Below are 15,057 nucleotides of genomic sequence, written 5' to 3'. Positions count from 1 at the left end.
TTCTTGAGCACTACTATCTGTAGATTATTGTAACTTGACATATGCATGCATTGGGAGGAGTACCACACTCATCAGAAAGAGTATACCACTTTCATTTTGAAGCACGTTTTTTTAATCCTTGCTTTTGTTTTGTTTTTTGTGTATAGCTCAGAGCTGAATTGTCAGCAATCATGTAGATGCATTATTAGTTCTATATCTTTCGTGTGACTGTGAGCTATATTTTATTATCTTGTGATCTCTGTCAGATCTTTGTAATCATCATCTGAAGATATTTTAGCCTCTATTGTAACAGACCCAGACGGCAGCTCATGTTTCCAAAATTCAAATTTTTTTCTCACTGATGTGGGAGACAGGTCGTGTTTGTAACAGCCTCTTCATAATAAACTTCTTGAGATTATTTCACTTGTTAATAATTAAAGCTGTAACTTTGCTACATGGTTTTTTCTTCTTCTTTAGAATGAACTGCTTAACCTTGGAAAGTCATCTGCAGTCTTTGTTCCAAAAACTGCATATCAAGCCTGCAACTTGGTGGAAGCTTGTGCTATTGTCAACAATGAAGAATTTTGGAAATGTGAATCTAGTCCAAGCAAATCACCAGACAAGAACAGGAAAAGTCTCACATTAAAACAAGGTCAGGTAGCCAAAGATTTTTAGCTGATCATAGACCAGAAGAGCATCTTTCATAGTGCTGTTCCAACTAATTGAGTCACTCATTCAGCTAGCATGATTGATTAATTGAGTATGACTTTCATGATCGAGTTTCCTTACGGTACCAATAAATTTATTAAATTATTATTACTATTGAGGACTGTTTCATTTAAACATACATGGTACCCAGGGAAGTCAGTTTTCAAAAATATATCTCTGGTACTTTGATTTCACAGAGTTCATATTAAAATGATAAGAAATTTTAAGTTGCATCTATGGGTGAGTACCCCACTTTAAAAGTTCCTTCCCTGGGTCCCATGTATTTCTTAATGGAACAGCCCTGAATTGAATAACCCCAAAATATATAAATTTTATAATACAATGATGATGCTAAGTTAATGACATTACGAAGAATATTTTGTTTTATTAATATTTTTTATCCATTTTTGAAATATAATTTAGCTGTGATATAAGCTACCTGCTTTAAAAATGGCAAGCAAAAGTGAAAGTGAACTTTAATGGAAAGAAGAAATGATTGAAAGTATGGGCCTACTTTAGGTTCCAGAAAAAGGGGGATGGTCCAGCAAATTAAAACTATCTCGACCAAAAAAGTGGTTTGTAAGTTATGCAGAAAAGAATACATGTTCAGTGGTCAGTAAAAGACACATGTACACAATCTTGAATGAATGCAATTTTTGCTTTGATTTTATGATCTTTTCTTGGCGAGTGTTGACAAGCAATCTTACACATAGAAAGTGGTCTCAGGTAAAACCAGAAAATGTGGATGTGATGGTGTTTCTCCATGAGACTATGAAGTCATACAATCTTGCTCTGAATGTTCATTGAATGTCTTGCCAAGAAAAGTTTGTAAAATCAAAACAAAAATGTACACGTGTCTTTTACTAAAGATTGAACATGTGTTCTTTTTTTTGCACAACTTACAAATCACTTTTCAATATGTTGAAGACTCTTCAGTTCAGAGTTTAAAATTCTAAAATTTCAAGTTATAAAAGACTTCTGTTTCTATTAGTTAAGTTCGTCATATAATTATAAGTGTGATTGAGTAGTTCTAATCATTTATCTACTCTTTAGTCATTACATTATTTACATGACCAGCGATGTTCCAGCTCAGCTGTTTTTTAAGTTGTTCACCTGTTTTTAAGTTATTGTTACAAACAAACAAACAAACAGTTTTGATAATTTGTTTTTAATTGACCTTTTCTTGTTATAAACAAATGAACATGATTTTGATAATTTCTTTTTATTTAAAGAAATATAACCAACAACAATCCTAAGTAATTAAGTCCCATTACAAAAACTTTGATATATATCAGCTAGACCCTTGCAAAAATTGATGCACTTCTTTTACCATTTCTGTCATCTTGTTATCACTTCTCATGAATGGATGATCATATCAGCATGGGGTTTTCAATGAAAAGCTTTTTATCATGTCATGTTGGTTGTAAGTAAAAATCTGCCAGTCTGAAATGTAATATGGCTGCCACAATAGCCATCCAGAAAACCTTATTATCATTACTTCTACATGGCTGGTCATATCAACATTGTGTTTTCACAAGATGTTTAGTTGGTCCGGAATGGAAATGGTGCAGATCTGATAGCCAGTGTGGCCACTATGACTGCCATCTTTAATTTTTTTATGGTTTTCACCAGAAGACATAATGTCTGGCTGGTCCTAAATTTAAATGGTGTAGATCTGACAACCGATATGACCACCATGGTAGCCATCTTAAAAACCTTGTTATTACTACCCTTAAATGGAAAGACATTTTGACATGGTGTTTTGATCAGAGGAGATCTTATTGTTCATTTTAAATGTGAATAATGCAAATCGACCCTCAATATCACCATTATGGTGGTCATCTTGAAAATATTTTCTCTACTCCTCCCATATAAATGTCTATATGAATTTTGGATTTTCACTCGTTGATTTCTTATTATTTCTTCTTTAAATATGTTACCCTATCATAATACAGAGTATATCTTTAAAAAAAGTTAACCTGGAAGTTGATAACAGACTGTCTAATAAAGAGATTACTGCTTTGCTGACTTGCCAATCCTTACATTTTTACTTTAAGTCTTACGAAAATGACCCATCAAATTCAGACTCACTGAATAAAAGCAAAAACTATGGAATAATTGTTGTCCAAAAGTCCGGATAATTGATTCACCCATGTTTGATTTGGATCTGGGTTTCATATTAGAATTAGAGAAGTTAGTCAGGGAACCAGACTAACTTTACAGCAGTACCTCAGATGCTTTGAACTGCACATATTTTTTCATTCAAAGAGTCTGCATGATCAAATTGTTGATCAAAGAATTTTTGTAAAATGGCTTCCAGCAAACGATGCATGTTGAAGAAATAAAGGAAAACAAGCCTCTAAAAAAGTGTTAATAAGCAACACAGAGAAGTTTAAAGGAATATTCAAATTCTTGTGAGAAAAAAAAAGGCAGGAAGGGATTCAGTTACATTTATTGGACATCACATGTCAATTTGATTATATCTCGTGGCAAGAGATTTGATTGCTGTCGTCATGCGAAATGGAAAACAAATCCCAAGAATTATGTCAGGTTGAGAGATGGCAACAAGCCATTGAGCTGCCTATGGTTTGGAACTGGAATTGTTCAGCTGTACTAGTGGTAATAAAAGATCTATGTGTACTTTACAAACTTCTCAGTTGAGCATAATTTTTACTGTCTTTTCGTGTTTTGAATACTAAACTGTTAAATACGTTTTCCAGCTTTACAATAATATGATATTTTGTTACACCTTACTGAAAACTGGTCAAATTTACAGAAAAGAATCAACTGCCTTTCTGAGACAGTCTCGTCAAGGTTGCCAGGTCTGGCTTTAGACAGACATGATTAAACTAAGCTATGAGAAAGTGTGATTGATTTTCTGATTGTTTATTTAGTAATCATGTGTATGAAACCTATTTAGTATCTTTTGAATGTTTTTTAGCAATTATATGTATGAAACCTATTTAGTAACCATACTGATTGTTTATTTAGTAATTATGTGTATGAAACCTATTTAGTATCCATACTGATTGTTTATTTAGTAATTATGTGTATGAAACCTATTTAGTACCCATACTGATTGTTTATTTAGTAATTATGTGTATGAAACCTATTTAGTATCCATACTAATCGTATATTTAGTAATTATGTGTATGAAACCTATTTAGTATCCATACTGATCGTATATTTAGTAATTATGTGTACAAAACCTGTTTAGTATCCATTCTGTTGTGTATTTAGTAATTATGTGTATGAAACCTATTTAGTATCCATACTGTTGTATATTTAGTAATTATGTGTATGAAACCTATTTAGTATCCAAACTGATTGTTATTAAGTAATTATGTGTATGAAACATATTTAGTATCGATACTGATTGTTTATTTAGTAATTATGTGTATGAAACCTATTTAGTATCCATACTGAATGTTTATTTAGTAATTATGTGTATGAAACATTTAGAATCCATACTGAATGTTTATTTAGTAATTGTGTGTATGAAGCATATTTAGTATCCATACTACTGCACTACTGTTCCAGTTTGCTCATTGGAATAGTGCAGTAGTACTAATAATACACTGAAACATTTTATTAATTAATGAAACAACCATTGTATCAATCAGTTATGGTCATTTTTGTTTTCACATTCATATATCTATTCAGCATGGAACAGTGTCTAACAGAAGATAACATGGTGTTCTCATGACCCATGTATTGTTTTTGGATATTTTCTTGGAATAAAATCAGCTAATGTTATTTAAAGATGAATTATGCTTAGAAAAGGCTCAATCTGTTATTGCTTTATTGCTGTCTTGTTTTGTTGATGTTTCCAGGTTTCATTGGAATGTTTCAAATTTTATTGAGTACTAATTATTATAAATGAATATGGTATGTGCTTTGGGAAGTATTGAAGTACACATTCCACAAGTTATTTTGAGAAGCATAGAAGTACACAAAGCATGTGTTGTTTTAGGAAGTATTCAAGTACACAAACCAAGAGTTAGTTAACGTAGCAGAGAAATATACAAACCACGAGTTACTTTGGGAAGTATAGAAATACACAAACCACAAATTACTTTGAGAAGTTTATAAAGTACACAAACCATGAGTTAAGTTGAGAAGTATGGACGTACACAAACAGTGAGTTACTTTGAAAAGTATGGAAGTACACAAACCATGAGTTACTTTGGAATTTATATAAAGTACACAAACCATGAGTTGCTTTCAAAAATGTAGAAATACTCAAACCATGAGTTACTTTCAGAAGTATGGAAGTACACAAACCATGAGTTACTTTCAGAAGTATGGAAATACACAAATAATTAGTTTCTTTGCTTTATTACTCTCAAATTAGAGTTATTACATTAGTACAGAGCTATCAAATTTAGGAAGTTTTTGCATCCGAATAAATGATTCGTCATTATTTTTCATAAACCTGCATTATATTTATTTCAAGATGATATTAAAACAAACAGGTGAGTGATGCTTTACCATTGCAAATGGCAAAGGGGTGCGGTCTCTTAGAATATCAGCTTGGTTCATATTTCATTGTGACTCTAAATTCATGGTCTGATTTACCCACAGAAACTATAAACACTATCTTTGAATAATAATTAATTGACATTAGGCAACTTTACATTGTCAATGGTAGTTTTGATTTCTGCTTGATGCAGATATAAGAACATTTTGTTTTACTTAGCTCTCTTTGTCATTTGAGTGTGTATGTCTGGATGCATCAGCCTTGTTGAGTACTTTAACATGAAGGTAGACTGATCCTTTTCAGCATTAGATGTGGGGGGAAAAGATTAATAACAAAGGTGCAAAAGGAGAATGATCTTTTGAACAAGAAAATTTTCTTAAATACTGTCACAACATGAAAGAAAAGCAAGACACATCGTTCTTTGTAATCCATTACATAATTTTAATGTATTGTTCAGGTAAGAGAATTCAGGAGCTATTGGCATCTTGTTTTGGTTCAACGGAGACAGCCACCCTCAAGTCCTCTCTGCCAAACTTCAGTCACAGGCAGAAAGACATTATGTGGAACAGCCCAGTCTTCATGTATCACAAGTTGCTGCCACATGGCAAATTTCTTATCCCGAGTGATATTAACAACGACAAGAAAAGAGTCAAATTTTTTGACTCAGAGGATAAGTAAGTCTCGATGTCAATATTCGTACTTGTACAATTTTAGAGTTTTTAATAGGGGTTTAAGAGTCTTATGCACAGGATAGCAAAAAACAATGTCCAGTCCTGACATCAGGATTGTGATTAAAGCAATGATTAAATAAAGTAACTACATTGGTTTATCACCATCAATTCTAATGCTTTTTTACAATCACCTGCACCCCAACCCACACCCCTGTACTCACCCCCACTCCAAGGCAATGCAAAATTTGTCACATGCTGCATCTTCCTTTTATGACTGTACATATGAAAATTGGTAAATATTTATTTAAAAATGTTATGAAGATGCAGGAGCCCAATTGTATTAACTGTTTCCATCTGTCCATTTACACTTGTAGCTAGCAAAGTTCAGGATCCCTTACACATAATTTAATTATCTTCTCATTAAAACCTGAAGTTTTAATTCATTAAAAATGTATAGCTTTTGCTATGTTCATTTTGTAATAACCAATGTGGTAATGCAGAGATGCAAACTGTTCTGGACTTTTGTGTAAGTATTATCAATTTTCAGCAAAAATTCTGCATTCTGAATAATACAGACAATATCATGGAATAAATATTTTATAGGATAATATTTGGAAAAGGATTTTTCCATGTGGACTTCGGTAGGGAAAAAAATACTTCTGTACCAGTAGTATGTGGAATATAGTGTTTTAGTGTGAAAATTAAATGTAAATAACAAGAAACCAGTAAATTAGACTCTGAATAGGTGAAAAAATTTGGGAAAGATTAATAGGACAAAATGAGACATGCAGATAATTTATGTGGAAAATGAATGTTTGTGGTTCTTGTTTTGCCTAGATATTGAAGGAATTCTGTACATTTCACTTAGAGAAATTGATACACGATATTTGTTCTCATTGGACTTTGTTAAAAATTATTTACAAGTATGAATAGAAGATGAAACTGTTTATTCTTTCAAAAATCATATGGTCCTATCTGGATGAGATGCCTTGATTCCTAAAAAGTATGCTGAGATTCCTGATAAACGTGCCCAGGTCCCAGGTCTGCCCAGGTCTTCGCATCTCTGTTAATGAAGTGCCATATTATGCATTTTGTTAGCAGCACTTTTATTAATGCTTATCCACATAAATTTGAGGACATAAATGTATGATTAATAATTCAGTTTTCAGAAGTGAAGCTAAATGATTACAATTGTTAAACATTAGAGAAGAAAGAAGTACAGTTTCTAGACTCAAGTTGGTTGAAAATATTAGTTTTCCCTGCTGTGTCAAATCAGGTACTTCTGTATGGACAATACCAGAGCACTATAAATTAGCAATTACTAATATTAGCAATTATTTTGTGATCAGTTTTTATTCCCTCAGTTTGTAAGATTCATATTAAGATGTATACTATATATCCACTTAGGTACAAAATATTTCATTTTGTATATAGCAGTAAAAGGGGGTGGGTGTATTCCTTTGTGACAGATTTTATGAAATTATCATTGGGGCTCCTGGAGTGAATTAAATTCTTTCGTATCTTTATTATGGGAATTGCAAGACTTTTTTTTCTTTCTGCTATTGACAACAAATACACCCAATGAAAAAGGACACAGATAAGATATGCCCAACTGCTTTCTCACCAGCTTTATTGGCCAGTTCAGGTGAATTTGTTTGTTTTTTTTAATTTATTTTAAGCATAACTTTGATTTTGAAAACCAGGTACACAAGGATAGCTTATTAAAATGCAGTGTTTTAGTTCAAGCCCACTATCATGTACAGTTGTTCCACGCATAGGCTTCTTCTGAATAAAGTATGTTTAAAAAAATCTAGTAATTATTTTCAGCCAATTAATGAGTAACCTTTACTCTTTTAAATATTGTTTAATAATCCACCAGAATGTAAGCTGGCACATTACTTAATAAAGTAATGAGTTGATTTGTGGGAAAACAAGCCTTATGAAATAAAAAATTACATATTTACCTTTTTGCATTTTCTGTTTGAATAAGGCCTCAAAAATATGTGTGTGTTTCTGCTTAGCTGACTGTCCCAGTTTTTTTGGTGCCAATCCCCCCCCCCCCATAAAAACAAGTTAAATTTCTTTTAATAAAATTTTTTAAAAAAATTTTTGCATTTAATTGTGATGGTTTGTACATCTAATGGAGCTGGTTTTGCACAGTAGCCATACAAGCCAACCATTATGCTTTTGGCATAATCATTATGCCTTTTCACCAAATTATGTTTTCCACAAGACTGCATATGGATTACCCTTTTTTGCTACATTAAAACATAAAATAAAGCAATCAAAATTGTTTTTGCCATTTTATTATCATTTCTTTAATTCCACTCATATAAATTTGAGAATATTCTTAAAAAAGTAACTACTGCTTAAGAATACCATAATAGTATTTTCCTTATTTGCTATTTATAACAACTGTACATTACCCATTTAAAAGAAAACAGAGAGGTTTTTTCAAATGTGAACTTTGCCCAACAGATTAATTTTATTGATCCCAATGATATATAACAGAAATTTTTAAACTTCAGAACATGGATTATTCACTTTTGCAGTCTTTGCAATCATACACTCAGAAGTCACAGCAGTAATCTCAGTGGATGTTCTGTATTCCAGTCAAGGGAATTATTTTCTACATTTTTCATTAAAATTAGATCAGGTGTTTCTTTTTTGTGTTCTGCTTCTTTCACTTTTATGGCTACTGATTCTGAGTGCATGCCATTTTCATCTGGAGATTATTTTCTAGTCCGACAAGCATTGTGGTTAGTTTTTCAGGATGACATGTTGCTGAGCTTAATGGAAATCGTGTGAGAGCTCATGAGATATGGGGAAGCTACTCTGTCATAATGATGCCTATGCTCGAAGTATGCATGATGCCATCCCTCATTCTAAACAGTGTACGTCAGATATCTCCAATGCGGGTCTCTGACGCACAAATGTGCACAAAGGGAAACACTGATTAGTCTCACTAAAAATGTGTTGAAGTATAGCTTGGAGCACCTCAGTCCTTTGAGGGTACTTATCATGTAGTGCCCAGTTGCAGGGCCTGGCAAATACTGTTGATGACATCTCCTCAGGCCTGTACTCTGGAATCAGGTCTGGATGCTTGTTGATCTTGTTCATCTATCACGGATTTTTGTAATATTGATTGAGATCTCCTGAACCTTGGCTTTTTTCAAAAACACTATACCTGGTGCATGAGCAACTAATAAGAGACAACGGTGCCTCACACACACGCACACACACACACACATATGGATATTGGTACTTTATTCCTTAGAAACAATATGGGAATGTGAACCTAGAGCACCAGTATAATATAAAGACACAAAACACATTCAGTGACACACAGAATAATGAGTGCTTACATTAGGGTACATAGGAACAAGACTATTATTTGTAGGATGTTTTTTTGCACAGTACTTACCTCGGGCTGTATCAGGAGTTTTACTTTAATTCTGGCATCCCAGGCATGCATCATATCTTTGGTCATCTCCCAGTAATAATAAAAAAGTAGCTTGATAGTAATTTTGGGCTCTCACTTGGCCTAGCAGTCGTAGTGTTTCTTTGGGATTCATCAGATGAATGATGTCTCCTCAATTACAAAAGTTACAAAGACTAACACTCGTGTAGTTAAGTTTTCTTTCTATTAGACTCAGATACACAAGTACTTTCTGTGTATTGTCTAGTTCTTGATACCAGATTAATCACATTAATTCAGAATTATTTGTCCCTTTTAGTTTATTATCTCTTGGCTTGGAGCAGTTCCGACACCTGCCTCTTTATTGTGAGCTCATCAAGAAATTTTTGTTGCCATGCAAGACTGTGGAGCAGATTAAAATTAGAATTAAAAATCTGAGTGCCAAAAAAGCACCAGATAATGCAGTGAAGGTATGTCTTTCAAGTTTCTGTTCTCAATTATCTTTATTTCCAGCATCCATTTTTTTTCTTTCTGTTATGCCTTGCAGTAGCCACTAATCAGTCATGTCAGTCATTATTGTTCCTTTTGAAGGATTGTTTGAATATATTTCGCCAGACCCCATGTTTAAAGATGATAGGCTAGATCTAAACAAACTTCAGAGTTATGAATATTTCTGTAAAATTGACTCTTTGAATTTACACACATTGAGCCTTAAAATTTTTATTTTTGCTCTCAGCCATTTCAAAGGAAAAAAAAAGGGGGATGTAGTATTTGCTATGATAGAAAATGTGTTGCATTGCACATTTGACAATTTTTCTCAGGGTGAAGGTCATTGGCTTTAATGTTATGGTTTGGGGGAAGGTTTTTTCTGCTTTATATCATAAAAAGTGTTTGAGATTCAGGGATTAAGCATGGTACACATGCTTCACAGTTTTGTGGTATCTCATGTCTCACCGGCAGGTTTTTTTACCCAAAGTCAAGGTCACTGATTCATTGTTTTTGTTTTCTGCACTTGTCCTGTAATGCTTATTAAGCAGGTATGGGGTCGATTACAGGTGCTCAATTACAACTATGATTACAGATTGTTTGGTACTCATGATGTCTATTACAGTTACACTTTATTTGGAACTCATGATTATGATTACTTTGTTTTTGCTTATCTTTTTTCATTCAGAACATATATCACATTGCATAACTGTAAAACAATTTAACTTTCTAATTGATTATTGATAATTATATTGTGTATTGGCCTCCTAAAATGACCCATTCTTTAGTCAACATTCATGGTCTTTTGTTTATGGAAACTTTTATTATTCTTACAATTATTAAGAATATAATGACTGATTTGTTTTGTTTTTGTAATCATGATTACACTGTGTGATTACACTGCCAAAATGAAGGACAGTATATGATTAAAAGCTTCTGAAATCAATGATTATGATCACTTCTCACACTGTAATAATTTACAATCAATTACGATTACAATTGTAATCAGCCTCACACCTGTCCTTAAGGTATAGAGATAGATCTTGATTACTCCTTATCTCTGCCCAGTAACTTGACAGTTATGCCTGAAAGGTCATAGTCTGGTTGAATGATTGTGAACTTTTATGACCTTACCTTATGCATGAAAATGTTGTAATTAACTTTGCTTACTTTTTATTTAGTTTTTAAATCCTTAAGGCACATAGAATGTATGTTAGGCTTAAATAGGTCATAATCCAAGAATGCAAGGACAGATGCTATTATTGTTGAAGACTTATAATTCAAAGTAATTGGTGTTTTTAAATCAACTGGTCATAGACCAAAAGAACCTGTGTGAATCCTGCTGTCCATTGTCTCTTCTGTCCTTCCATTAACACCAGTTTGTTATCATTTCACCTAAACTAACTGGATTCACTGGGCAACCAGCTTTGAAAACCTGATAAATTACTACATTTGTCTCAGATTACTTGACAAATTGTTTCATACAATACTTGCAGCTTGCCATCATTCCTGCTTATATGATGTGCATACATATTGACATAATTATTAATCTGTTTGAGATCAGTAAAGAAAAAATAGCTGAATTGTGTTTTGTAATCCTTAGTCAGCCCCCAGACCTTTGAGGGTGTTGATGGGTAACCAGACTTGATATCTTGTTGTCTGTCATCTTTCTAGTGGTTGGCCACCCATGACCAGAAACATGTCTTTTATATTATCTAAGTTTACTTCATTATGATTCAGGTTAATGTTAATCCAATTCCTAATATTATTCCTGTTTGTAAAATGTAATGTAAATGTAAACCTTCAAGGTGTTATTTTTTCTAGTCTAACAACTACAAACAAATTGCAAATTGGTTTCATTCTGTATTCTTTAGCTAAAGTTAGCCAACAGAAACACATGCCATAGGCATCTACAACGAGTGCCTGTGTTTTCCACTAGTCAGTAGGAAAGCATATGACTAGATCATTTGGTGTGTAAAGTCAAAGATGAAAGATACTGCTCTCATATGCTGTGTGTCAATAAAAGATTCACTGGTTTTCTTTCTTAAGGGATCACCTCATGGAGCTAGTAATATAGATTGTGATTACTTAATCAGATAACAAGTAGCTGAAATATGTAGATTAGTAAAATTTATTATCAATAGAAATAAACATCCAACACTCATCTCCAGTATTACATGGAGATAATTTGGCAATCTGCTGTAGGTACCTGTAGGGACAATTTTACTGTCAAATATTTGTTGCTGTAGAAAAACAATCCGTTATAATTTTTCACATTATCATTTTTTTAAGCTACGTGTAGGATTTTCTGACTGAGCTTTCACATTGGGATAAATGGCTGTCAGGTATTATTTTTTTGCTTGTTTGCCCCTAGCATTTATCCCAAAGCCAAGTCAGTCTTAAATGATGCAGGTTGATATTCAATATGGATGCCATAGTGGCCATTTTTAATGTTTTATTATCGCTAGTGTTCTTGCAGGGATGGTCATATCAGCATGTAGTTTTCACTAAAAGGCATACAATGTCTCACTGGTCCTAAATGGAAATGGTAGATTTCTGACTTCCAAAATGGCCACCATGGCAGCCATTTTACTATTGCAACTCCTCCTGGATAGAAAGTCATGAGGTTTTCAACAAAAGCAATGTCTATATGAAAATGGTGAACATTTCACATCCCTTTGAAGGACTCGTGTGTCTTATAGTTTTACAGGAAGGAGAAAAGAACACCAGACTTCCCCAGAAGTATAGTGAACTTTGAACCCTGGATGATGAGAAGTCCTAAGGATCAGATGTTTGATCCCCATAACAGCCCTGCCTGGTGCCTGGTAAGGGTTTTCTGCTCAACCTGTAAGATCAAGAGAAGACAGTTTGTTTTTCTTTTTATAATAACCTCTCAGTAAAACCAAGTGAGTAAATGTATTGTCTTGCATACATCATGTGCTATTGGAAACATCTTTTCAAAAACCAGTGGACCAATTTTTACCAAATATAGCAGAGAGCATCCTGGCATGAAGGGCTTCAAATTTTTTTACAAAATGTGCTGATCTGCCATTTGATATGGCCACCTTTACTGAAAATTGAAAGAACTTTACTTGACTCCCTCACAAAATCTGCTCTTAGGAATCTGACCCTATTTTACAGAAAGTAATTTGGCATCAAGGACTTTCAAGTCTTAAAATTATGCAGATCTGTCATCAAATATGGCCACTGTTGCTAAAAATAAAACAAGCTGATCAACAGCTTTTATTTTCAGCTTCTCAGAGACCAACAGACCAGTTGCTTTAATATGTAATGAAACTTCTCAAAATTGAAACCTCATTTTTTTCTCCAGTAAACCTAAACCCCTCAACCCTAAATATGGAAACAAATTTTGATCCCAAATTTCATTTTTATGCTTAAAAATATCCCATTAAACTGAAACTCAGTTGAAACTTGGAAAAAAAATTTAGCTGCTAAATTCCTGACACACTGGGATAGATTAATTATGGTTAACAGGTACTGTAGTGGTCTGATCTGAGACAAGGACCAGGAAAATACCCCAAGGGCACGTGGTGTTAAAACAACACTTGACATATGCACTGACACAGATTAGGTCTTATAATAGGCTATCATTTGGATACAAGACCAATAGAGTATTGTGTTTTTCAATTAAATATCAGCTCTTTATTAGCCAGGAATTTGGCCTTCTGATTTTTGCACACAGAGCCTACAATGCAGTATCCAAAATGTCAGATTCACTAAAATGATCAAAGGTGTTAACAGCAGCCATATTAGTTTAAGAACGATTTAAGAAAGAACAGACAGTGCTCCATGCTTTTGCAACCCAGGCTCTTGAACTGTGATCATTATGAATTTATACAGATTTTTTTAAACATTTTGGAGTATCATGCATAATTCCAATGGACTTTCAGATGTTGCTTGTGTCGAGAAATGTATTTTTATGTGGAGTAACTGTATTTATCCATGTGACAGGATAAGATTCTTGGTAGGAATTTATATTCTTCAGCTAATTCTTCATTAAATGCATGTATTAAATATACAATTAAAACGTATGAGCTTTCTTAATCTTGTGCACTTTTACACACACAGACATGGATGCTTTTGTGACTGAGTTATATTTCTGTCTGTCTGTCTGTCTGTGACTCTCTCTTGTCACGTTAAAAAGAGACTTTTTTCACATCAGCAAAAATCTCAGGAAACTTAAAACTTATCAAAACTGAAAAAATTGAGGTCCGAAGAGTTTTCAGTTTTGAGGGATTTCACTGCGTAAATGCTGATCCTCCATCAAAGATGGAAACTGTTGCAAAAATCAGAAAGCATTATACTGAATTTTCTCCAGAATTGCCAAAGAGAATTGTATCAGATTTGACAGAAAGTATCCTGGCATGAAGACGTTTCAGATTTATAAAAATGGTAACAATTCATCATCAGATACAGCCATCATTACAAAAAATAAATAAATAAACCTTTAAATGGCTTAAACACCTCAACAGAATTTGAGAATATTTGACAGAAAGCATCCTAGCATAGAGGCTTTAAAATTTGTTCAAATGATAAAATTTCATCATCAAATTTGCCTGACAAAACTAAAAATGGATAAACCTTTAAATGACTTGTTGTAAAAAAAAGATTCATCAACACTCAAGATAATGTAACAAACTTTGTGAGAAATACTCAGAGAATCAAATTTTGTTAATGAAAATGATTGTCAGAACCACTTGTGTTCATTCAGTTGTTGAAATACATAGTTTTTAATATTCTGTGCTTGACATTCATTGCTAGCAGATTGGATTCTATATTTTTTTGTAGCATTCAAGTATTTCACAGGCCTTAGTCAAGAATATTTATAATTATTTTTTTAATTGAAGGAATACATATATCTGCATCAAAGGCAATCCCTGGCTCAGGATCAACATAGGCTGAGACGAAGGTGTAGCAGTATTAATTTGCCAGTCAGCAAAACTAACTTGGAGGACCTTACCTCAGAGGATGTAAATACTTTTTATTATAGTTATGTCCAGAAATATACTTAAACATAGTTAAATCCATTCATGAAATGTATTCATATTTTGTTCGTTCTTTTATCATTCATCATTTTGCTCTCCACATTTTCACTCTCCATTCTATTAAAAATGCATGTATATTTTTGTTTGCAATTATTTTGCTTTTTTGTGTTCTAACATTTAATTGTTTGCATTGGTATATGCATTATCCATTGATGTTTTTATACTTCCATATTTAAAGATTTTTAGATTAATCAATGCTGCTGTCATATGTCACACCATATTTAAAGAAATTTTAGATAAAAATATGCT

The 15,057-nt window shown here is 33.0% G+C and overlaps 1 protein-coding gene across 1 annotated transcript in view; it reads left to right on the top strand.

Moving 5' to 3' along the window:
- Window positions 1-15,057, top strand: part of LOC149801601 (GON-4-like protein) — a 123,300-nt gene that overhangs the window by 52,597 nt on the left and 55,646 nt on the right. Inside the window, exons 13-17 of the mRNA XM_089955858.1 lie at window positions 457-631; window positions 5,625-5,841; window positions 9,576-9,726; window positions 12,445-12,567; window positions 14,611-14,733. Coding sequence (XP_089811984.1) covers window positions 457-631; window positions 5,625-5,841; window positions 9,576-9,726; window positions 12,445-12,567; window positions 14,611-14,733 — 789 coding nt within the window. The remainder of the gene's footprint in view (window positions 1-456; window positions 632-5,624; window positions 5,842-9,575; window positions 9,727-12,444; window positions 12,568-14,610; window positions 14,734-15,057) is intronic.

This window comes from Sinohyriopsis cumingii, chromosome 4, assembly GCF_028554795.1.
Source record: "Sinohyriopsis cumingii isolate HCF-2022 chromosome 4, ASM2855479v2, whole genome shotgun sequence".
NCBI lineage: Eukaryota > Metazoa > Mollusca > Bivalvia > Unionida > Unionidae > Sinohyriopsis > Sinohyriopsis cumingii.
Note: the sequence above shows the minus strand (reverse complement) of the source record. Positions and strands in the feature narration are given on the sequence as shown.